The 26063-nt window shown below is 36.7% G+C and overlaps 2 protein-coding genes across 12 annotated transcripts; one reads left to right on the top strand and one right to left on the bottom strand.

Moving 5' to 3' along the window:
• The first annotated feature begins 846 nt into the window (after window positions 1-846).
• Window positions 847-5061, top strand: LOC127801197 (uncharacterized). Its single transcript, XM_052336104.1, has 4 exons — window positions 847-1116; window positions 1225-1351; window positions 3730-3913; window positions 4607-5061. Exons 1-4 carry the CDS (start codon window positions 904-906, stop codon window positions 4827-4829), a joined length of 747 nt encoding a protein of 248 aa, XP_052192064.1. The 5' UTR covers window positions 847-903; the 3' UTR covers window positions 4830-5061.
• Window positions 1886-24806, bottom strand: LOC127801196 (protein LNK1-like). Of its 11 annotated transcripts, none has more exons than XR_008022981.1 (11): window positions 24662-24805; window positions 23990-24132; window positions 22604-22800; window positions 11107-11690; window positions 10673-11024; window positions 10488-10550; window positions 9397-10104; window positions 8611-8759; window positions 7276-7411; window positions 6951-7162; window positions 5800-6204 (listed from the first exon to the last, which is right to left on the bottom strand). XR_008022981.1 is itself a non-coding variant. In XM_052336102.1 (9 exons), exons 2-9 carry the CDS (start codon window positions 24029-24031, stop codon window positions 7064-7066), a joined length of 2133 nt encoding a protein of 710 aa, XP_052192062.1. In that variant the 5' UTR covers window positions 24032-24113; window positions 24663-24805; the 3' UTR covers window positions 6749-7063. The 11 variants fall into 11 exon arrangements, 1 of the variants encoding a protein (XP_052192062.1); XR_008022980.1 differs by having other exon boundaries at window positions 22604-22687; XR_008022978.1 differs by lacking the exon at window positions 22604-22800 and adding an exon at window positions 6333-6361 and having other exon boundaries at window positions 23990-24113; window positions 24663-24805.
• Between the last annotated feature and the right edge of the window lie 1257 nt (window positions 24807-26063).

Below are 26063 nucleotides of genomic sequence, written 5' to 3'. Positions count from 1 at the left end.
ATTAAAAAAAATTAAAATAATTAAACCAACTAAATGTTAAAAATAATTTTATTTTTGCATGTTATTTTTATTTTTGGATTTTTGTTGGCTTTATTTTTAATTTTTTCAATTTATTAGATTTGAGAAACTATTCAATTAGTTTTGTGTGATTTTTAATACATGTTCATTCTATTTAATTTAAACAATTTTGTCAGCTTAATAATCAAATCAACCGAATATTCATTCTTAATTACAAAATCATTCACGTTGCAATCTAACATAAGTTCACGTGACATAATTCATTATTATCAATAATAAATTTATAGAATTTGTTACTTTATTTTTAGCGTATTATCTTTAAGTAACCTCTATGTTCATACAAATTTTAATTATTTTTAAATTCATTATTCTTATTAATTAGTTACTTGCACATTTTTATTATAAATACAAGTGCCTTTAAAACTCGTTAGTGATAGTAAGGAGTTCAACTCAATGAATTTCACGTAAAAACCTTATTTATAATATAGAATGTTGGTGCGGATAATTTGTAATAGTTTATTATAATTAATTTATAAATTTATATTATTTTTAAAGGTTTATCAGAAATATTTTACCCTATGTTTGGTAAAAACTTACGATCTATAATTATACCAATTTGTGAACGAGGCATTAGTGTGAATTAATGGTTAAAAATCCAATTTACCATTTTGTCCAAATATATTATAATTATAAAGAAAGAAATGATTTCGAATAGAAAAGTTTGGGCCATGCAAGGGCCAAGCCCGATATGTAGTTCCCTCTCAAAGTGGCCCCACTCCCAGGCCCAGGCCCGTTATTAAAACGCTTTCTTCCCAGCAAAGCCGAGAGCCAAGCTCTCTTATCGCTCGCTCCTCAGGTCTCTCTCTCTCTCTCTCTCTCGTCGCAATGAGCTTGGCGCTGCTACAGGGCTATTCGTCGGCAGAAGAAGAAGAAGAAGGAGAAGCCGAGAACTACGATTTCCAGGATTCTTCAGGCGACGACGACGGCGAAAGAAACGGCATCGTGTCCGATTATGCCACCAAACCCTTGTTCGACCTGCCCAAACCCTCCTCCCGCGGCGGCTCCTCTCTGCCCTCCGCTTTCGACGCTTTCACCGAGGTAAACTTATGGCGCTTCGTTATCTGTTTGGATTCATTCATATGTTGGTTGGTTAGACCTACCCCAAGTTGAACTAATTCTTCTTCGGGTTCCTTGTAATTACCGGAGGTGTCAGGGCCGCCGAGATTTCTGAACAACTGCGTTGAGGAACCGGAGCCGGTCGTCGGGGATGATGTTCAGCGGTGGCGCCATGGTCGCCGGAGAAACCGCAAAGAGAAGAAAGATTTACCGGCGGGTAACTAATTTCTTGCCATCGTGATTTTTACATTTGAACCTGGCCTATTTTTTAGGGTTCACTTTTGTGGATGTTGTCAACAATTCACTCCCTCTTTTTCCCTTGATTATATTGAGGTAAATTGTCTTTGATGGTATTATAGACAACAAGATTCAGACTTCAATCGAAGGATTGAAATTTGGATTTTTTTTTTTTGGGCCTCCAAGACAGTGATTAATCAACTGGTTGAAGTTTTGGAGCATTGGAGGGGAGCGGAAATATACTTAGTAGGATTTAAGAATTAAGTGGCTGCAGTATACTGTTCTCCCCCATTTGTTTGGTCCCGGAAGGAGATCATTCAAACTTGGAACTCTGCTTCTTTAGTGAGGGTTGGTAGCATGTGCCACTATTCGTTTAGGTGGGCAGGATTTAGCAAGTAGGCTGCAGTTAAAACTTTGTAATGATACCTCCGCTTCCTTATAGCAGTTGCCTGAGGATTTGTGCTCTGTTTGTAGTGTGACACGTAGTTATGCATCATCAAAATCCTCCCATAGATGATTCTAAAGCTAAAGAGATTTCAATTATCACCAGTGTACAATGTGCATAGTTGTTGTCGAAATACAACAATTAAAATTTATAATGTGAGAATGATCAGACCAATATAGAGCAGGACACATAGCAGACAGGTGACCACCAGCCCAAGAGAGGAAGGCGCTGCTGTCCGGGAGAGAGCTCTGCAAGCTGATATGCTTTAAGAAGCAGCTGGTTATCCACAGGAGAGAAGCAGGAAGTTGTCTTGGAGAAGTCTCTGTTGTCCGGGAGAATGAGTGGCTGCAAGGCAAAGCACAGTTAGAAGGCACGTGGGGATTCCCCCTATGCGTGCCCGCCAATGCTTAAGTCAGTAGAGGTCATTATGATGATGAACAAACAAGTTAATGTTGTCCAGGGGAAGAAGTAGACACTCCTCCGGATAAACAGGCAGGTTAATGATGATTTTAGGCTTAAGTGAGACGTTACTGTGTTCTTCTACTGTTCCCCCCTTAAAGAATGAGGGGTAAGGGGTATTTATACCACTAGGATGTCAGTGGTGGGACACATGGCACACATGCACAAAGTGTGTGCAAAGTTGTCCCGGGTTAAGCATGGATTAGGCCTAGGAGGACCCCCCCCCCCCCCCAAAAAAAAAAAAAAAAAAACCTGTCCTGGTGAGTCTTTTAGGAGAAGGAATGCCTTAAGGTGGGTTGCTATTGCTCGGGGCCATAACAGGTCATTTACTATTCATTTATTATATGTGATTTGTCCAGGAGGACATCTCACATTTTGCTACGTGTGACTTGTCCGAGAGAACATCTCCCTTGGAGTCCTTCGGGAGAAGGACTTAACTGGGGGAATGTTTTGTTCGATCCCTTTAAACTACTTACATGCTAACATTACCTTCTCCAGGAGAACAACTTCTTCTCCCAGAGGTAATGCTACAACAATAGGAAGGTAATTTTCTAATGTGCCTTTGCTTGAGAAAGTTACTTTTTGAGCCTTCAATTACCACTTGCAGTTCAGCAGAAAAATTTGTATTCCATAATCTTTTGCTAAAAGAAATTTCGGTTATCGCTAATGCTGAATGCACATAGTGGAAAATAATTTCAAATTATAATCTTGTTTGAGAAAGTCACTCTCCAGCTTTCAATTTGCACTAGTAGTTCAGCACAAGAAAATGTATTGAATAATCTTTTTGATGTAATAACCAGCTCCTTCATCCTCCTGCTAACATTCAACATCCATTGAAGAAAAATTATATGTTTATAAACCACCTAATATTTTTTTGGGATTATAGTCTTTTATTGTCTATTCTCATATGAAATCTTTTAAAGTGCTTACAGTTAACACAACAGGGAAAACTACCATAACAACCCCCTCCCCCTCTTACCTCAGGCAAAGAAATGACAGAAAGCTTTCATGGTTTGCCAATAGAATTGCTAGAGGAAATTATTTTTATTAATGTGATGCCGTCTTAACCACTATAATTGTTGTTCTTATTGTTATTGTTCTTTGAGAACAAAAAAAAATGGTTATAAACAACCTAACTCGGTCCTGGATTAATTGTTTTTGACCTGCTGGAAATGGTAAAAGATGGGGCCTATGTAGAACTTAAAGGCTTCCTGCTGGAAATCCTTCTGGTGCGTACTTCAGTCTGTGATGTGTCAAGGTGGTTGTCTAGGAGGAATTATATACGAAGACAAATAAGAGATTCAGTTGGATAAAGGACTTTCATCTCTTGACATTACATGAATTATATAAGTTTGTTAACTGCTTGCTATCCGAACCAAGCACAAAGATACATGGATCCTGAAGTCTCCTCTTCATTTGATTGTGGTTGATGTTTGTTGTTCTGTTCCTTGTAGGTGCTGTATTGGAGGCAAAAGCCCAACTCACTGGGATCCATGAGAGAGTAAGAAGTGATATTGAGGGTAAAACTACTCTAGCATCATCTGCTCAACCAAACAGTCAATTGAGTGCAGCACAAGGAGGCAAGCGTGTGGCAACTGCAGCCAATCCAAATGCAGAAGATGCAGCAGAGCTTCTGAGGTATTTCTTGTTTTTGAATATCAACACAAGTTTAAACAAATCCCTCTCCCTCTCCCTCTCCCTCTCTCTCACATTGACCTGCAAATGCAAATGTGCATATATGATCTACTAGGTACTTATTGTACAAATGTTTGTTTAAAAAACTTTTCGTGGCTTTAAGATGAAAACTAATATTCAAGTGCCATTATCATTTATTAGTTTTCTACCCATAAAAAAATTCCGCTCCTGTTATGAAAGTTTAATAAATCAAAGCAGCCCACATCCGCGCTGGTCATGGCAGAAGTCCCTCTTCTATGCTGTCCTCTCTTCCTCCTGATTTGAGAGAGACCTGCTGCTTAGGCACTCCATTTTAAGTAGATCCCGGTTAGGCTGGTTGCTTGTTGCCTTCTTCTACTTCACGGTATTGTATTAGCCTAGCCAAAAAAAAAACATAATACTAAATTACTAATTTTCAGATCTCTTATTTTGAATGTGGAAGAATTGTAGAATTTTAACTTGTGGTTGATCTGCTGTTGGTATTCTCCAATTCTTGGGCCCTGGGTCCTTTTTTTTTTTAAAAAAAAAATAATAATTCTTGGGGGCTGTTTAGAATCAGGGTTTGGTTGTTTTTGCAAGGAAGAAAATGAACAAGCTACTATTGGACATGGCATGCCTCTTGTTGTTTCTACTCTTTAACTAAACTTCTGTTTATAGGATGTGCCTCCAATGTGGAATACCAAAGACCTTCTCTACTGCCAAGGGAATGGTCTGTCCACAGTGTAGCGATCGTCCTCCTGCGGACCCAAACGCGGAGCACACAAAGAAGAAGGGATCCGCTATTAAGGAAAAGGAGAAGAGTAAGAGAATGAGAGGCCAGTCGTCACATGCCACATGGAAAAGCGAGACAGAGATGCAGCTCCGTCAGCAGTTCGATTAGCCGCATGATCAGAAGTAGCAATTTTTTATTCTAACTTTAAGGGGTGAGGTTGTGCGAGTGCAACTACATAAATGTTGTTTTTTAGGCGGCTGACAGCTCTTCTTTGGGGGACAAAGGTGCACCATGTCTGTGTTAGTTATGCTATCTATCTAGTTCAGCATGTTCTATGCAAGGTAGTCCACTCCACTGACTACACTGTTATTCTAAAGATGTTTGTTGACGCGGTAGCTTACCAGTTCCTGTTCAGTGATTCTGTCAAAGTGCTTGAGTTAACTGGAATTAAGCTGTGATTGTCAATAATAATGGCACAATAAACGACTGCTCAGGTAGATGGTGACCAGTCTGTAGTTTGTAAGATATAAAAAAACTACTGAACTTTAATTTAATTATTAAATTATATAATTATTATCAATTGTGAGATTAATAAATTATTAACTCGGTTAACAAGTTCAACAATACAAACGATCAATGAATTTTATATAAAAATATTAGTATTTTATTAATCTTTTACAGTTGATTGTGTTATGAAATTATATATTAAATTAAAATTTAATTAACTTTTAACTATAAATTAAAATTTAATAAGGGTCAGCTGATGCTATTTAGCCTTTGGTAACTAAGTGGGTCTGGCTCCAGGCAGAAGAAGAGAGACCTGCCAATTCAGCTGGACATCTTGACATTTCTATATTCATATTGTCATTTAATCAATTTAATCTCCAGCCGTTAGTCCTTGGATTTTCTTATTTTGTCAATATATCATTTATACATTTAATCATCAAATGAGTGTTTCATCAATGACATTATCAACAGGAATGTTCACTGTTCAGTTTATGTATTTCTAATCATTTATCTATATACATTTATCACATCTGGGCAATTGTTCCTGCTGTCACACCGGACCTTAAGAAAAAGGCAAGAAACTAGGATATGGTGAGTGAGACCTGTGTGACAGTGAGAAAACATTGATGGATGAGATGAAAACTAAAAATTGCACCCAACAAGCACTCTGAAAACAATCCTACACATTGTGCACTTGAGGGGCTGATCAGAGCCATAAACTAGCCATGGATGTGGTTAAATTCTCAAGGAATTTCATGTCAAAACGCAAACATGGAGTTCACATGGTACCAAACTCTCTCTACGACCATAAAAACACATCGCGACCATGGCCAGGATGTCAAGCAATGGCAGGTTTAACGACACAGCTGACCGTGTAAAGTTAAAAATGCTTGGCCTCCTGCTATCACCATATATATAGCATGCATTGTCCGGGTAAGAAAACATGAAAATGAAATCAGAGAAGGACGACGAGTTCGTTGGTAGCATACTGGTCATGTCCCTCGCACTTTTACAACTCCAAAACAAATATGATTTCCTGTAATTGTTACAAAATAGATTAAACTGCCAAGTTCAAGGTTTAACAGTGGTATGCACAACCTTCACCTTACAGTAGTCTAAATGATGCAATGAGATGGAATTATGGTACAGGCAAAGGAATTATACGTTACGAAATAGAACAAATTCGTGTATATCTGCATGCACACGCAACATAAAGAAATTAAGGGCTGCGGGGATTTGATGAACTGCTAACAAGTATCAGATTATGAAATTTTGATGAAATTTTCCAGCAAAACCAATTAAATTGACTAAGTTGCATGTGTCTTGCAGTTCTGTGCGGAAAATAAGAAGGAAATGCAATGAAGCCTGCCCTACAAATGTGTTAAATGTATTCACGACCATGCGTGTAAGTGCACAGCTTATCCAAGAGATTGTAAGCATGGAACTTTCAGGTACCAAATCCAATCCAACCTAACCTGGGTACACTACATTGGCAACATATATACACCTCTATAAGCTAAGGATAACTCATGCAAGTTCAATGCATGTATGAGTGTGGAAGCCAGGAACACGTATAATACTTAATTCCACAATGATGCACTTAGAGCCTTGATAACTACCTTATTAGATATAATTCATGATCGTAAATGGCTAGCATAGCTAGCATCCTGACATTTGGATGCAGCACCATTGGAAAAAGAGGAGGAGGGGGGGGGGGGGGGGGGGGGAGCTTATTGTAAAAACTAGCATGAGCATATTGAAATCTAGAGCATGGTACCAAACCTGGCATTTCCATGGGAACCTCCCTGATGTATCATACAAAGACCATGCATAGAAATCTAATATACACATTTCATTTGTCAACGTGCTGAAGCCAATGGTTTCATAAGTCATAATCATTGATCTGTCACTTTTTTGTCTGCTTCACTGGCAGCATCTTCCTGACAAACTAGTTTCTCAACCATCACAGGTGGAACATTGGCAGACCCATGAATCTGTTCATTCAAATCCACGGAATGAATTTACAACCATAAAGTTGCTTTCTGGCATAAGCTATATACGCTCAAACGTTAATTACAAATTCACTGAAACAATTCTTAGAGCTTACCATATTACATGACTTGAGAGACAACCCATCATGAGCTGGTATTGAAGATGAGTCTGAAGGCCGGTGAAACAGCAAGTGCGCCACAGATCGATCTATAGGATTTGTATCAGTTTCCATATCCATAAATCCAATGGACCTGAAAAATAATAATATAATTAAGCGGAAAATAAAAGTAAACCTCAGACAAAGGTGGCCAAATATCAATCTAACTTATTTAGCCATACAAGCTATTCAAACAAATGACATAAAATCATATCATTTTGGGAGAGCTAATATGAGTACTTAAAAAGGGACAAATTCCAATCTGTTGGCCCTTCATAGTTATCTATGATTTTTACCTTCTGGTAGTCCAGGAGAAACAAAATGATTTTATTTTTCATTTCCCTTAGAGGGGCATTGGAATGAATGGGTGGGTTCTCAATTCTTTCATGTCCTCACCTGCAACAATAGGGTAAGATATTTTCCCCTATGGTTTGTACCATTTTTAAAAGACCCCCCACAAAGTTCGATTTTGACACTGATACCACTATAATTTCAATTAATTCATCTGGCACTGATGGAGAGACGTAACTTGCCACAAGTCAAATTTTGATCTTGTCTTTCTTCTTTCTATTAGACATATTTAGAATGTCATTTGCTTTCTATTTGCACAACCATATACTCTTCTCATTCCTCAACCCATCATTAGTCTCCACGTTACTAACACACACTATCACCTCACCTGTCATGACACTAGCCAGAACCACTGACAATCACCACTACCTTCCCGCCTCTCTATGCACTTACCATTGTCACGTTGCTCATGATATCCACCACTAACAGTCACCAAATCTTATACTTTCTCACTCCACAAAAAACCACCAACATTTCCCACCAACTTCCTTTCTCTCTCCCTACCAAAACCCTTCAACATTACCGTTATTCCCTTTACCAAAACCCTCAATTATCACAACCAGGTTGGTGCAAATCAAATTTAGTCAATCTGACTAGACATGGAAGGGGAAATCTGACCACCTTCAAAATTAGAAGTTGATAAGAACACCAATTAGCCTATGCCAGCATACTTTTGTCAATAGCCTATCATGGTGTGAAACAGTGTCCAACAGCAAACTCAATATATTTGAACATTATTTTCTGGGGCTAGTTCAAGTCAGTCAAGCAGCTCAGGAAAATCAATATTCACCAATACCATGCTAAAGAGTAGTACACCATATTTCTGGAGCCCATGGAATTCATAGGCACAAAAAAATAGCAGTAAAAGAAGCCCGCCAGTAGGACCATTTATATTAAAACAGACTATTGTAATTGAATTGCAGAAAGTACTTCGATGCATACTTGTTTGTTCCTTCATTTGTTAATGCTCCTCCACTGTCTCTGTCATCTATGCTGCCACTGTTCAAGTTTGCATAGTGATGTCTTTGCTCAGCACTCCTAGCCAAGCGATACAGACTATCCCTTATGCATACCTTTGTCCTTATGTCCAGCTGAAACAAAGCAGGTTAAGCTTAGGAAACTTCTAAAAAAAAAAAAAAGACAAAATAATATGATATCATAAATATTGCAGCTATAGTGCCCACAGACTTCTTAAAAATGCAAAGAAAACTTCTAACTGTACAATTATTCAATCACTCCAACCAATTAGCAGAACAGAATTCTTGTAGATACAAAAACCTTCTGACCGTCGAATTATTCATTTAACCTAACTGGAAAATTATTCCGTTTTGAAGTGCATGTGTAGACTGACAAACAAAAGATGAAACTAATTTTTTTTGGTTCAACCAATTATCAACTGTGAATGCCACATTTGGAAGCTTCATTCTATTGTATGTCCGAATTCCAGTGCAAGCATACTACCGGTAAGAAAATCAGAACTCAAATCATAAAATTATGACCCACCCCAGACATCTACCAGCCTTAATTCAAGGTGAACATCACACAGAACCTTGATATTTTCAGCAATCTGGGATAATTTCATCATGTTTGATGCGCAGACAGGATAAGAGATATCAGTGAGCATGTTATCAACACACAGAGCATTCACAATACATTTTTACTATACCACCATAGCAGTAGATGCTCGCGTTTGCAACAATATAATCCGCAGTCTGGAAACCACCTTACCTGTTCCATGACTTGTTGAAGCTGGCAAAAACTAGATGCATCCAGTGAGATCTCATCCAACCCAGTACTCATGCAAGAGCTTTCCTGTACATTTGAAGAATCTAAATCTACGGGAATTCTTATGCTAAATTCTTCACCTTCACTTTGATTTTGGACTTCGGGTTGAGTACAGTGGGTTTTCATTTGGACTGAAAGTGAATTGCCTGCTGTTGTTTGAACCAAATCCCCGTGTTTAAGATTGTTCATATATGTGGGACAAAGTGTTTGTCGGTGCTGTAGCTTATCCCTTTTGTCATCCACTGTTACGATGGGAGCCCCAAATGAACAATCACGAGAGCTCTCTGTGGATTTAACCTGATTTGATGCATCAGAAGACTCCTTTGGAGAAAGAGACGTGATCCCATTACTCTCGGACTTGATAGTAGATGGCGTTGAGCTGACAGGAATTTGATCTGAAGGATGACCATAATCCAAATTCATGTATGGAATATGGGTCTGCATGTAACCAAACGAATCTGGTACTATGTTTTTCTTTTGTTTCTGAACATTCGAAGAAGTGTAAGCTTGATGAGATGAGTCTGCAGAAGGAGACTTTATCTCTTTTAGTCTCGGTTGGCTACTATGGTGAAAGGAACCACCATTTTCAAAGCATCTTTCTTTTCTTTTTCCTTCTGACGGGATGTAGTGCTTTTCTTTCTGAAATTTGATCTGCCACACAATAGTAAATTTACCAATTATAAAAGCTTATATTTCTGAGAAATAATTTCAGATACACCAATCTGTAAGACTGTACATGGTAAGAATCGTACCAAATCACCTCTCATTTTTTTATTTTTTATTTTTTATTTTTTTTTGGGGGGGGGTGGGGAGGCATCATTTATGTACAAGATGTTTTAAGAATAAACCAAATCAAGGCATAAAAAGTTCAAGTGAAGACTCATCTAGGGAAGGACAACAAGTTTTTTTTTTTTTTTTTTTTTCAACAGTAAAAAGATTTTGTTAACACCTCATTCTTCTGTAGAGACAAGAAAAATTAAAAAATTAAAAGGAAATTAGTCTCTAGTAGTAAAATCTGGCATTAAGCAGCATACCATCTCACTCTTCTCATTTTTAGACTGCTTGACAGTTGAGAAGGCACCTTTAACATCAACTCCCTGTAAAAATAGCATAAACATAACAGGTTCATAATCAGGCAAGAAACTTGGAGTTCCTAAGTAGACAAAAACATAGCCCGGAAAAAAAAAATGTTTTTGAAAGTGCAATAGCTTCTGCTGACCTGCCCTTTAGGTGCAAAATGATCCTTGCTTTGAGAGAGAGCATCAGACTCATTCATCAAAGTCAAGTGACCAATAGCATCAGGCTCACCACATTCCGATGCCTGAAAACGAGATTTGTAGCTAACAGATGTACTGTCCACATTAGAACCATTGTTTGAAAAACTTCCATCATTTAGTTTACCATGTTCATGTTGGTCTAGCATACTTTTAAGTGGACTTGACTGGGGGAAACAGAACTTGAAGTCTGACTTCAATACATCTTCAGATCCTTCAATAGTATGTGATGGTGAAAACCAACTCAACTCATCTTCATTAGCAACACTTCCGAGCCCAAATGTTGAATCACAACTTCTGCCAACAAAATTAAGTGTACATGTATCATGGCAAGAGGATTAGGAAACAAATATCAAACAAGTGCAGGATCAAAGAGTACCTAAATATCTTGTCAACATCCTCAAAGTTTTCAATATCAGGCCACTCATAATATAGGAGATCATTAGGCTCTTTGTCCTCATAATCATTATGTAAAAAACTGAGTTCATTTCCTGACTGAGAAATTTCACCAAGAGGATAACAATATGAGTCATTATCAATATCAGCACACCTTCCTTCAACAGGATCTTCAGCACCAAGATCTGTATTGATTGCATCTATGTCACTACTTTTTAGGTAATGGCTGGGCGTCCTTGTATTATCAGATGATAAGCTGGTTGTTTCTTTGTTTGTGTGACCATCATGTGAAGCATTGACCACACCTTCGGGTGTGTAAGACCATGGATCCTTTTCCATCATCGTATCCCTTGTGTTCTTCAGAGCTTTAAGTCCACCTTCCCTACCGTGACTGACATAATTAGCAGTATAACACTCACTTGAATTACTTGAACCACCAATTACTTCATGTCGAGGTTTCTTACAGCTACCACTCTGAAACACAGGGTCAATCCCATGCTTGTTACCAGGTTGAGGTACTATATGGTCATCAGTTTGACCAAATTCATCCCAAACAATATCTCCAAGCTGCAGCACAAGTTGCATAGTTTTAGCTGTAATGACTAATGAATTAAAATAATGTCTTAAAAATACTTTAAGCTAAATGAAGGAAGGTAAGAGACTATATTAGATTGTGGCAACCAGTGAATGATCAGTCTGTGCCAATTATAAAAGGATTTAAGACTGCAATCATCATTTTACAGAACACGGGCTTAACTTAAAAGTCCATAGTGGAAACTCACAAACAAAAAACAACAATGGAATAGAGAATTTAATGAAACTAAACAAGAATTAAGTATACAAGAAACAATTCAGTGCTTCAGGCCAGGTAAATTCTCAAACAAGAATGAAGATGAAGACAAAATCTACATGATAAAAAAGTTGGTGCCATAAACTTTATCCAAAAACATTTGCTTGGGCTACTTTGAGAAGGATTCAAAGTGTTAGCATCATCCATAAAAAAAAAAAAAAATGGCTAATATAATGTCTTCAGTCTAAAGATTTACTCCATTCTCTCAGACTTTTAAAACTCAAGGGAGAGACAAGTAGAGAACATAAGTTTTAGTCATCCTCAAACAGTTCCAAGTGGCAATCATTGGCTTGGTAAATGCTTGAAATTTTCTGTACCAAGTAGAGAGAAAGATGAGCGAAGAAAGGTGATGCCTGAGAAAATAAGAGATACAAGAAAATAAAGATTCTAAGGGATATTCTAAGTGGAAAGAAAAATTCCAGTGAGGTGTGTGTTCTCTGCCAAACTATAAGCCCAAAGAAATTTTTGGAGAGAAGTAATAAGATTGGAAACAAAGGCCTTGGGGCCAGAATAATTTCCCTAACAATAAACGTGAAATTTGAGCAAGCAGTGCTTTCTTTAGATGCAGTCCTGATATAATGTTAGATAAATTCATGTTCCCACAAAGGTAAGCATCTTCACAGAATAGTAGACAAGCACATGAGATAAAGCAAAAAAAAAAAAAAAAAGCTCAATACAAAGAAAATTTAACTTCCTCACGTGGATAGCATGATGATGCCCTTATATTATAAAATGTTTTTATCATTTTTATGTGTTCTCCAATAAGTTATCATACTACACCCCAGCACTGATCCACCCCCCCCCCCCCCCCCCCCCCGGGCGGGGGTTTAACTTCAATGTTTTCGTCAAGTAGAAAGACATGGGTTATAATGGCTGCGTATTTCAGAGTACAAAAATTTACAGCAAGTATGAGATGGTACATCATAGACTTTAATTTGGGCATACAAACAGAACCAAGATGTCATGACCTAATCTCCAATCAATGGTCTATAGGAGAAGTCTTTTGACATATTAATTAGTCCCCATCAACCAAGTCACATTCAGATAACACTTTTGGGTGAAGACTTGTGGTATCAGAGCTAACCCAAGGCCGCTACCAAGTGGGTGCAGGCCAAGAAAGTTTTTTTCCAAGACTTAGGTCAAATTGAGATATGAGATTTCTGGCACGGCAAAGACACCAAGAATTAGAAGGAAGTTTGTCACAATTCAATCCCACGTTGATAATTTGTTGGAGAGGTTTTAGTTATATTACTAGGTCCCCATGAACCCAAAAGTGAGCTTCTGCTACTAATTTTGGGTTAGGATACGAGGTCTTACAAGGACCTCAACAAGGAATGATATTTTGGAGGATCCATGAGCTTATAGCATCAACCGCCTATTGAAAGAGACATGAAGGCCAAGTAACCTTTAAAAGTAAGCCAATATCATTCATTGAATTTTTTAGCATGAGTTGATAATGTTGAACACTTATTAAAAGAGAGATGAAGACCCATTGACAGCTAAAAGTAGATCAAAATAAATATGATTCACTCTTTTAATTTCCTTTTTCTAAATGTAAGCTGGCATGCAAATATTGTAAAGTTAATAACAAGACAACAAAAATTTGCAAGATAGTTTAGATATTGTAATTATTCATTAAGACAGTGAGTATGTTTGAATAAGAAAACGTATTCTTAGGGAATCAAGGGGAAAAGGCCAAGAATATCTGATAAGGAAATGAGAATGTTCAAAATGTACTAAATACAAATGGACTTGTTACAAAACCTTTCAGCAGAGAAAAATGAGTAAATTTTCAGATTGTATAAATGTACAATGAAGGAAGCCAAAAGATTAGCATATGTAAAATCTACCAAAAAGAAAGTTACCATGAGTTTAACATGAGAGAGCAGATGGAAAAAGGATAAGCTTTGAAGAATATTACAGGAACTTTATGAGAAAGCTAGTTTTTGAAGAAACAATATTAATAGGATAATTAGATGGCAGTTTTTCCCCTAGATAAAGTAAGTATAACACGAGGGAAGATGAAAATAATAACTTAGACGTCCTATTGAGTATTGAGGCTCAGAAATTCTTGGCAGATACATCTGTCATGGTTGATAGAGATAGTTAGAGAATTACACCAAGAGTTGCTCATATAATAGACTAGGAAGTTTTGAAGGAATAGCGTGGAGAATATCACATTGTTTCCAAGAATCAATATGACTAAAATAATAGGATGCTTATTCACTTTTCATTTTCTACAGATGTTTCAATATCTATCTATAGAATAAATAACATCTTGTGCAAGTTACAGCAGACATCAGGCCATCAATTATACATCAATATAAAGAAGTAATGGAAGATATCTTTAGCAATGAAGCTTTGAAGCAGTTATTAACCAATCAAGAAACATAGTAAGAACATGAATGTGCCAAGTATAAGAACACTAGGGTGGCTAAGTGGTAACGATGTATGGGACTTGGGCCTTTTGTCACCTCTTTATTCTTTTGGGCATGGGTAACACTCCCTTGGTGCCTTAATTTATAGTTTCTTATCTTCTAACCCATAACCGAAGCATCCCAACACATAGCTCAATAGGTAGAGAGGTTACCCTAAACCTCCTAAAGGGGTGGATTATTTATGAATTTCCCTCTTGCTGGACTATAGAGGCTCATGACAAAACCAATTATCCAGTTATTTCCTCCAAAATTTTGGAGCCAACATACATCAACATACTTGACTAAAGATCCCAAAATCTACACATGGCACCACGGCCACACTGAAGCATATGTGGGCTTGATGATGATTGGATTTCATGAATATTGCACAACAACATATGAAGCATTAATCCAACTATGTGGGGCTGGCTACATAAATTCTAGCTCTCCAATCATTTCTATCTATGATATCTTTTGTAAAGTCCATACAACTCGTATCATACCTATTGAGTGTCCTTACCAAATTTTTCTTGCTATTCCTCTACCCCTTTTGCTAAAGGCTTGTTTCATTCCGTTGACTCTCCTCATAGGAACCTTTCTTCTTTTTATACAACAAAATCATCTTAATCGTGTCTCATGCCTCTTATTACTTTGACCTTATTAGGAATAACCTTATGTTGGTTCCCAAAGAAAGAAATAAGGAAACTTGGCTAGGATCTCGAAGAGAGTTGTTAGTCAAACTATCCTTAATTTAGAAGCCAATCATATTTTCAGCTTTTGGAAATTTCTAAATCAGTATTTAGGAAACTTTCCTATATTGTTTAAGAAACTTCCTACTTGTGTATAGTCAAATCTTTCCTATTGTTTAGCCTTTGTAAATCCTTCCTACGTTGTACATTCCTCATCTCTATAAGAGGACTTGTATTTTGTACGAATGAAATAATGAAGAATATATTCAGTTTTCACATGGTATCAAAGTCATAGTGATCTACCTTGAATTGCCACGATATTGTTTTTGGTTTGATTCCAGTTTATCAGCCATTAATCTCCTCTACCATGTCAGAAATTTCAAAAACAACACCTCCTCCTACAACAACAACAGGAGATGTTGTTTTGTTTGATCCACCTAAGGGAAACATCGCAACTAGTGAATTGCCAGGAATGCATCATTCCTACCACCTCGTTGGTAGAAACTATCTACAGTGGTCTCAGCTTGTGTGGACGTTCTTGAAATGTCGAGGAAAGATAGCTCATCTAACTGAGCCTGCCCCCAAGACCTCGGATCCGGTTTTTCTTGCATGGGATATTGAGGATTCAATGATCATGTCTTGGCTTTGGAGTTCCTAAGGTAAGCAAGAACTATATGTTCTTATCTTCTGCTAAAGAGATTTGAGACATTGTGAAACATACTTATTTTAAGGTGCAAGATGCTTCAGTTATCTTTGAAATTAAAACAAAGATAGGTAGTACAAAGTAAGGGTCTTTGACAATAACTGATTATTGTAATAAGACGAATGGCTATTGGTTGGAATTAGATCTCTATCAAGATATTAAGATGGTGTCTAGTGAAGATGTGGCTACCCTAGACGAGAGGGACAAAATTGTTGAATTTTTTGCTGGTCTTAATGTTGAGTATGATCAAGTAAGAGTGCAAGTTCTTGGAAGAGAAAAACTTCCATCACTTAAGGAAGTGTTTTCTATAATCCATAGTGAGAAACATAAAAGGATAGCCATGTTCAATCAGGCTAATCCTGAGGGATCAAAAATGGTAACTAACAAGATGGATGGCTCTCAGTTCGAGTCTCATCAGGGAATGAATGATCCACAACCTAGACCGAAGAACCGAGAGGGTTTGTGGTGTTCCTTTTGCAAAAAGTCTAAGCATACTAGAGAAACGTGTTTCAAGTTACATGAAAAAGAGGTTGTTCTAAGTGAGATGGGAGGTTTTAGGAACCTACAATCCAGAAATCAAGCACAGGCCTATAATATAAACAAGGAGGAGGTAACCACCACTGAGAAGGTAGATTCGGTTACAACTTTTGACTTAAACCAACTGAATGCTGATGAAATTAGTAATTTAAAAAGCTTTCTGAAAACCATCCAAGATGGCATTTGCTCACTGGCACAAGCAGGTACATGCTTTCAGTGTTCTCATTCTAAACCTTTTACTGCCTCCAAAACTACTAGGAATGATTTATGGATTCTAGACTCAGGAGCTACTAATTATATGTCATATGAACTAAATGTGTTTGAATCCTATAAACCAATGAGCGTTTCCAAGAAAATAACAGTAGCCAATGGTAATACCATTCCTATAGTAGGTCAAGGTAATGTTATTCTCAATTCCTCATTACCTATTCAACAAGTTCTTCATGTTCCTAATCTTTCTTCATCAACTCACCAAAGACCTTAATTGCCATGTTATTCTCTCTCTTCATATATGTGAGTCTCAAGCACTGGACACGGGGAACATGATTAGTGCTGCTGAGAAATGGAATGGGCTTTACTACTTAAAGAAAAGCAATGCTCTCACTAAAGGGGATCAGCCTATCCTTGCCTATTCATCACAACCTACTCCTATGACTGAGATATGGCTTCAACATTATCGTTTAGGACATCCTCCTTTTAGTTTGTTGCAGTTTATGTTCCCCACTTTATTTAAGAGCTTGAGAGTCACTAATCTTCATTGTGATGTGTGAATTTTCTAAACATCATAGTCTCCTATCTCATTAGCAATAAATTGTCTTCTATTCCATTTTCTTTGACACATTCTAATGTTTGGGAGCCATCTAGAATCGTTAATTGTTCTAGGTCTAGATGGTTTGTCTCTTTCATTGATAATTGTACAAGAATGACTTGGGTATATCTCCTAAAGGATAAGGCTGCTATTAGTACTATTTTGCCTATATTCCATAAGATGATTTCTACCCAATTCGAATCCCACATGAAAAGATTCCATACTAATAATGCAAGGGATTATTTTAATCACTACCTAAATTAGTTTTCCTAGCAGGAAGGTATTGCCCATGAGTCATCTTGTGTTGATACTCCTCAACAAAATAGGGTGGCCAAAAGGAAAATGCGGCATCTACTTAATGTTACCAGAGCTCTTCTCTATCATCATTCTGTTCCTAAATTCTTTTGGGGAGAAGCAATCTTAACTACTGTATATTTGATCAACCAAGTTCCTTCTAAGCTCCTAAATCATCAAAGTCCATTCCGATGTTTGTCATCCTATTTCCCTAATGTTAGTCATACTTCCCTTTAAAAATCTTTGGTTGTGTGTCTTTTGTCCATATTTCTAAGCATCAAAAGGATAAGTTTGATCCTTGAGCACTTAAGTTCATCTTTCTTGGTTATTCCCCTACTCAAAAATGCTATAAGTGTTATCATCCTCTCACTAGAAAATTATGTGTCCAAGGATGTTACATTTGTTATAACTCAATCATTCTTTGGGTCATCTAGTCCTAGACGCCCGGGGGAGAATGTTCCTATTGGTGACCAAAGTGGTGGTCTTCTTATCTTAGATTTGCCTCTTGAGTTACACCCGATTGTACCTGACTCATCTACTTCCCCCTCGAGTGAACAGGAAAAACCAGAACCCCAAGAAGCACAGCCACTGCCAATGCTACCAAGTCAGGTTTAAAAGCTCCCCTTATGTCTTCAAAAGAAGAACTCAACCTATTCCAGATCCTCAACTTGGACCAACATCTCCTCTAAGTTCAGGTACTAAAATCTCTCATCCCTCTAGTCCTTCTAATATTGTTCCTAATGACTTGGATCTACCTATTACTATTAGAAAATGAATCAGAAGTTGTACATAACATCCATTGGCTAATTATCTCTCTTATCATCGTCTGTCCCCAAAGCATAGAAGTTTCTTGACCTCTTTGGATACCATTGTTATTCCTAAGATAGTTTATGGGACTTTAAAGGATCGGAATTGAATACAAGCAATGCAGGAGGAGATGAGAGCCTTGGAAAAGAATCAGACTTGGGAAATGGTGTCTAAACCAAAGGGAATCAAACATGTGCGTCGTAGGTGGGTCTTTAATCTAAAATATAACGCATAGGGCACTTTAGAAAGCTATAAGGCTTGGCATTACCTAGAGACCTTTGCACCTGTGGCAAAGATGATGACAATAAGGATCCTCTTAGCCCTAACAACATGTTATGGATGGCAGTTATAGCAATTTGATGTCAAGAATATATTTTTGCATGGAGACTTAGAAGAAGAAGTATTTATGGAGCCACCACCAGGATTTGACAAAGGAGTTGCAGGAAAGGTATGCAAACTAAAGAAGGCGCTCTATGGGCTCAAAACAATCACCGAGAGCATAGTTTGATAGGTTCTCTAAGGCTATGAAACAAATGGGATATCACCAAAATAGGAGAGATCATACTCTTTTTATTAAACATTCGATGGAGGAAAGAATGACAGTTGTATTGGTTAATGTAGATGACATTATAGTGATTAGGAATGATTTTGAAGAGCAGAAACAATTAAAGGAGAGTCTTGTCAGAACATTTGAGATCAAAGACCGTGCACCGAAGTATCTTCTAGGAATAGAAGTGGCCTACTCCAAAGAAGGAATTTTTCTATCACAAAGGAAGTATATATTGGATTTGCCAAAAGAAACAAGATTGTCGGGAGGTAAAGGAGCAGGTGCCCTAGTAGAACCCAACATCAAGTTGGGAGAAAGTTCTAATTGTCAGCCAATGGACAACGGAAGATATCAAAGAGTGGTGGGGCGACTGATCTATTTGTCACACTCTCGAACCAAATATTGCATTTGTTGTTAGCTTGGTGAGTTAATTCATGCAGCATTCAACAGAGGAACACATGCAGGCTATAAGGAGAATCCTATGTTATCTAACTTGGATATTACAGGGTATATAGATGCAGATTCTGCAGATTCTTTATCTGATAGACGCTTCACAATAGGATATTGTGTGTTCTTAGGGGGGAATTTGGTGTCCTGAAGAAGTAAGAAGCTGAGTATAGTGGCCAGATCTAGTGTTGAGGCTGAATTCAGGGCCATGGCTCTAGGGCTACGTGAATTGCTATAGCTGAGAATTATTCTGGAAGATCTAAACATTGCTAGCAGTGGACCAATCAAGTTGTGTTGTGATAACAAATCAGCTATAAGTATTGCACATAACCCTACACAACATGATAGAACCAAGCATGTGGAGATAGACAAACACTTCATACTAAACACTTCATAAAGGAGAAGTTGGAAGCTGGCCTAATCTGTGTATCATATGTCCCCTTAGAAAAATAGCTAGCTGATCCTTTGACAAAGGGGCTACCCACTAAAAGGTTTGTAAAGTTAGTAGGCAAGCTGGGAATGGTGGATACCCATTCACTAGCTTGAGGGGAGATGTTGGTTTATGAAGAAAGAAATAAGGAAAATTGGCTAGCATCTCAAAGAGAGTTGTTAATCAAACTATCCTTAATTTAGAAGCCAATCATATCTTCAGGTTTTGGAAATTTCTAAATCAGTATTTAGGAAACTTTCCTATATTGTTTAGGAAACTTCCTATTTGTGTATAGTCAAATCTTTCCTATTGTTTAGCCTTTGTAAATCCTTCCAGTGTTGTACATTCCTTATCTCTACAAGAGGACTTGTATTTTGTGCGAATGAAGTAACGAAGAATATATTCAGTTTTCACACCTTATTTCTAATTTTATCTTTTCTTGTATGCCCGCTCATCCATTACAACATCCTTATCTCCGTTATGTTCATATTTTACACATGGTGGTGCCATGTTGCCCAAAATTTTGGCATTATACAATAAAGCTAGGGTTACAGTCGCCTTATAATTTTCTATTTAGCTTTAATGAAATCTTTCTATCACATAACATGTCAAGTGCATTTTTTTCAATTTAACCATCTTGTCTTAATTATACAAGTAACATCCTCATTAATCTCACCATTCTTTTGGGTGATTGATCCAAGATGTCGTAACTAGTCTTCTGTTGGGATGACTTGAACTTCAAGTTGTACCAACACCTGATATACACTTATATTTTTTGAAGAAGCTTGAACTTTTAAACTTCCCACTTTATTATTCGAATTGGACACATTTATGCACAAAATGATTACTACTCATATGGAGGTAGTTACACACAGAAAAACTGCCGCTTAAAAAATAAATAATTGTATAATGAATGAAAAATTACCTCTATATTCTGCCTAACTGTCTATATTTCTTGTACACATTTTTCTACACACCCCCTCAAGATATTAAGGAAGCCCAACTTGGATCTTCATATCTTTAAACTGAGTCTTTCATAGGTAGTCTTTGATAGATCCTTGGTATGTAGAAAATCCACCTTCAATTTTTTTTTTTTTTAATGAAGTGCCTATCTGCTTAGGTCACTTTGAATATGTTGAGTTGCTACCAATATTTTAGTTAGAGAGGTCTCCTTCACAACGCCTATGTTGTGTCTTTAGTGTCGAAATACTTCTCCTTTGCAACATCTTAGATTTCTTGTGTTGTCTCGTGAGGACGACATTTACTCCGACTTCTTGTGTCTTCATTGACAGTAAATTTATTTTACTAGTATCGCAATCAGCATCAACCTTCAGTTTCTCTGGAGATATGACTGACAATAACCCCTCAAAGGTTGATTAGGATTTGATTTGATGTCTCTCTTTTTCTTTTGTGGGATTGGAGAGACGGTTGTAGCTGTGGTTGCGGTGATGGAAGATGAAGGAGATGACCAGAGATGAAGGAGATGAGCAATGGTTGATCTGTAATAGTGAGTTTTCTCTATGACGGTGGCCGATCTGTGACCATCTTTGCCGCTCTCTCTCTCTCTCTCTCTTTCTCTCTGAATTCTCTGTCTCACTGCTCTGATACCATGAAGAAGCTTGAACTTTTAAGCTTCTCACTTTATTATTCGAATTGGACACATTTATACACAAATGATAACTGTACATATGGAGGCAATTACACACAGAAAAAATTGTCACTTAGGAAATAAATAACTATATAATGAATGAAAAACTACCTCTATATTTTGCCTAACTGTCTATATTTCTTGTACATGCTTTTCTACATTTTTATTAAACTTACACACTATACATTTAGTTTCCAATCTGATTATCTTAAACCTCTAGATTCTAAAATGTTCCTTCATATATCACATTTAGCGCTTATGCCTTCTTTTTGTCTCACCCTCCAAGACAAGGCCATCTGCAAACTTTCATGAATATTGCATTAGTAAGTAAATTAGTGGCAATGTCTATGTTACATTACAAGTTGCTACTACTTAAAACTGCGTAAAGCTTATTTAATAGTGATTCTAATTAATTTTGTGGAAATTAATATAAACATATCAAAACAATCAAGATCAATTAACGGTAAACACAAAATTCTCAATTTTATCCATCATAGACTAATCCGTTAAGGCAGGTTTAGGAGTATTCTTGACATGAATGGCTGAAATGAGATAAGTTTCCTAGGAATGTTCATAGTCATTGACTAATAATTAAGATGAAACGAATATTTTACAAAACAATTACAAAGAGAGGTATGCACAAAATTTATGAATTTTCAAGTAGTCCAAAAGATAATAAATTAAAATTTAAAAATAAAAAATTTGAAGTAGATAAGAGGCAACACTTGAGGAGAAAACAAAAGAAGGTCGTAGAGCTATATCACATGGACTGAAGGACAACATACACATCAATGACGAGTGGTTTAGTTCAAGAAAGAGAGAGAACAACAATAGAATAATCAAAAACACATTGCAAACTGTGAGGCAGGTTATCCATAACAATATTGCGGAAGGTTCTTCATCTCTAATCCTCTCCAAGATTAAACTCATAAATTATTTCCCTGTCATTCTTCATTTCTACCAAAAAAAAAAATCCCAATAAAGCTCATTTTTTAACTTTAAAACCTAAAAGTAAAATGGATGGTAATATTGCTTAATAAAAAGTTTCATCTGCAAGAGTAATGAAAATTCCATTACATAAATAGGATACCTTGGTTCTCCAATATGTCACTGTGCTGCAGGATTTATAGCTCAACATGAAAAAATTTTGCAGTTTATACCTGCCTAATTATTTAGTAAGAAAATAGATTTGGAAATATTTTGACCACATACTTTTTCTACCTTATTTTCCTAATTAAAATTTTCATGCATTTACAGTCATTCATGATATATTGAAGTGCTTTCTGGAAACCCCTGATGTTACCGGTCTTGCGTGAAGAAGCCTCAGTTTTGTAACCTTCTGAAACTATTTGCCAAATCAATAAGCAGCATGCACAAGCACGGACATCTGCCAATTTCTATAAGGTGAGATACGTCTTTCCAAATAAGGGACCATCTACAAAATATGCCATGTTCTGCTGTAAAACTCTTGATCTTAACATAGTACAATAACATCCCTCCCTGGGCCCACAAATAATAAATACATATTCAAATTTTTGCAATTTAACATGTGTATATAACCAATTAAAATGTTGCTCTGCTAAAATGACTTCAGATCATGGTTATTAGCTGTTTGTTACTATTATGCAAGATGCTAAATTGCTAATTGTTAGATGACAGACTTAATCCCATGTCAACACTTTCCCTTTTCGTATGGCTGATTAAAGACCTCCTTTTATACATGCAACAGATTGTAAACAACAATATATTTTCAAGTTAAACAAAATGTAAATTTTGTACATGCAACAGATTGTAGAGAACAATATATTTTCAATTTAAAAAAAAAATGTAAATTAACTACAACACAGTGCTACAGCAGCAGCGCTATATGTCCATTTCCCATATACTGCTGGATAGGTAGTGAACTGCGAACCAGTTTCCACAAAGAAGCAACACACTCTGAACACCATTTTTTTTTTTTTTTTTGTCACAAGGAAATAACAAAGTGCATGTGATTTTTGTAGCATAAAGGTATTCTCAACATCACCTAGTTTGATGTGTATGTGTTATAAGTTTTTCACTTGCACTCCTACAATATGTAAAAAGTAGGTATCAATCATGCGCTGTGGCACGCCACTCAAGAACGAGATTGTGAGGATAATAGTGAGGAAAATGGAGCCAGAGAGAATAGTACTTGTAGATACTAAAGAGCAGGGGAAATAGGATATTTTGGGGACTTAGGTGTTGGTCTTAGTTCTTTATTGTTTTGTAATTGCCTCATATTCATAATTTTACTTTTTACTATAATAGGTTTATCTCTCGCACGAATAAATGTCAACAAGTTATATCGTAGTCTTTCTTTTGGTATGAGTATAGTTTGTGATCCAGAACCTGTTGCATTCATAGGTCTAAGAAAAATCAACATAGACTGTATTCTTCACTCTTTAAAACAAATCCAGGAAAGCTCATGAAGAAAGACAGAATGGGTAATATTGCATCCACTATAGTTCATGTACTATTTCTTAACAATTAGGAACTAGTAATAAATTACAACGAGAAGATGCTGTGCGCAATTAGAAAATGAAAGAATAAACAGAACAATCGCTTGCTAAAGTGAGTGCAAAACATGAACAGGTGACAAGAACTCGGGATTCTTGCAGGAATTTAGAAATATGTAATAGCAATACCAATAACAAAAAGGTATTCCCACCTCAAAGATACACAGGTCAGACATTACTGCACTCCACTTCATCCAGCGCTGAGAGCATATGCGCTTGCTAGGTCGGATGTCATATTTAAACCGCGAATCCCTTCTTGCCTCCACTCGTCAAACCCGTATTAGAAACAAGGAAACTAAAATAATTAGAAATCAACAGTGATAATCTCTTCTTCAATAATCAATTCAAACACCCTAACTCTTAATCCTTCTTCCCCGACAAACTCGATTGGAAGCTGAGGAAACAGGGAAGATACGTGGATATGAAATTGCTCAAAAATCAGATAGCACGCACAAGTAAACCAAATAGTCAATCGAGCTCAGTTCTTCGAAGTTTTCAGTCCCCCACATTCCCAATTAATAGAAAACTCAGAACCGAGTTCTTTCTCCAAAAAAGCAAAGGACCTGATCTCTTCTATGGTCATTAAAACTTTTCAAAAATCAAATAGCACACTCGAGTAAGCAAAACAGTCCTATCAGAGTCGGCACATCAACTGACAAAAAAACAAAACCAAGTGATTTCTTTCCCCTTTCCAGACGTTTCCCAGCAGCCAAACAAAGCGCAAATTATTCAACACCTTCAAATACAAGATAACAGCCTAAAAAATCAACAACCACATCATTTCTAGCAAGATCTCGCCGGAAAACTCAGAGTAAAATCGATACCTCGCCGGAGAAGAACGAACTTGGCCGATATTCCACCACTGCAGATCAAGAGAAAAAGCCCTAATCCGGAATAAATCGAGGAGGTTCTAGAGACTAGAGAGAGAGAGAGTGGGAGGGAGGGGCTGGCGTGGGAGATTTGGGTAAAATTTTCGAATATTTTAAAGGCTCACGAGCGAGTCGACACGTGGCGTGGAGATCAAAACGAAGACGCAAGAGAGGAGATGGGTATCAGAATTCGTGGACGAGAGGGTGGGTCGAGATACGATCAGTTTCCGCGATCTGATTGGTCCACGTGTCCCCTTCCCTCCCCGATGCTCGACGCGTAGCAGTGGTGGGCCACGACCCGCGTGACAATAACACTTGGGCCTCGCCTTGGGCTTTCTACTTGCTTAAGCCCCTTAAGCAATTATTCTTCCATTTTTTAATGTTCAGTTAGATCAGAACCTTTCTCTTAATTTCATCATAATTAATGAGGTGGCGTTATTATCCACGTGTACCAAAGTATACAAAATTTAAATAAATAATTTATTTTGTAACCATTACAATTTTTTTAATATTTTTAGGTAAAAATTAAATAAATATGCAAGTAAGTCAGATATAAAAATTATTATGTCAATGAGAATGTAATGATCTAATAAATGAGATAGTAGTAACTTCTTTTTCTACTAGTAATAATATTTAACGATGACAACCACGTAACATGAGAGTGACGGTTAGAAACAATAATGATAATATTAGATTTATCTCTTTGATACTCTGTCTTTTCACGTGTAGTTGTTAGTAATAACTTATGAATTGACGTTGACAAAATATTTTGTTATTTTAAATATTTATTTATTAATTTTATTTTATATAAGTATTAATTAAAATGTTTTGAATATAATTGTCTTAATTATGATTTTTTTAGTGTCAATAACTAATGGAATAGTGTTTTTGTGCAATAAGGATTGATTCACAACTTCGATTATTGGATGTTGGCATCGATTCACGGCATTGCTTGGTGCTATTGATGATTCATAAACACAAATTGATTGAGTCGTCATTCATATGTGTTAGGATTTTGAGCTATAAATCATAATTAATTAGTCTTAAATATTATTTTTTAGTTCTAATATTAATTTTTTGTTGAGTTTGTAATCTTATTTCATCATTAGTTGTTAATTGTTGTTAGACAAATAAACTAGTATATAAATAGAATGCTTGACTTATTACTTAAGGTGAGTAAATCACTCGTGAGATACCAATGAGAGTTGGGAATTTGGTATAATTGAGATTTAGGTTTAAATAAATAATATTGGAGTTTGTAATTGTAAACTTTATTATACAGTGATATTTTCCTCTATTACCCAGATGACTGTGGTTTTTCCCTTTTAGGGTTCTTTACGTAAAAATCCCTTGTGTT

The sequence above is a fragment of the Diospyros lotus genome, chromosome 5 (assembly GCF_014633365.1).
Source record: "Diospyros lotus cultivar Yz01 chromosome 5, ASM1463336v1, whole genome shotgun sequence".
Taxonomy (NCBI): Eukaryota; Viridiplantae; Streptophyta; class Magnoliopsida; order Ericales; family Ebenaceae; genus Diospyros; species Diospyros lotus.
The sequence above is the reverse complement of the archived record's forward strand: the minus strand, read 5'-3'. Positions and strand labels throughout refer to the sequence as shown.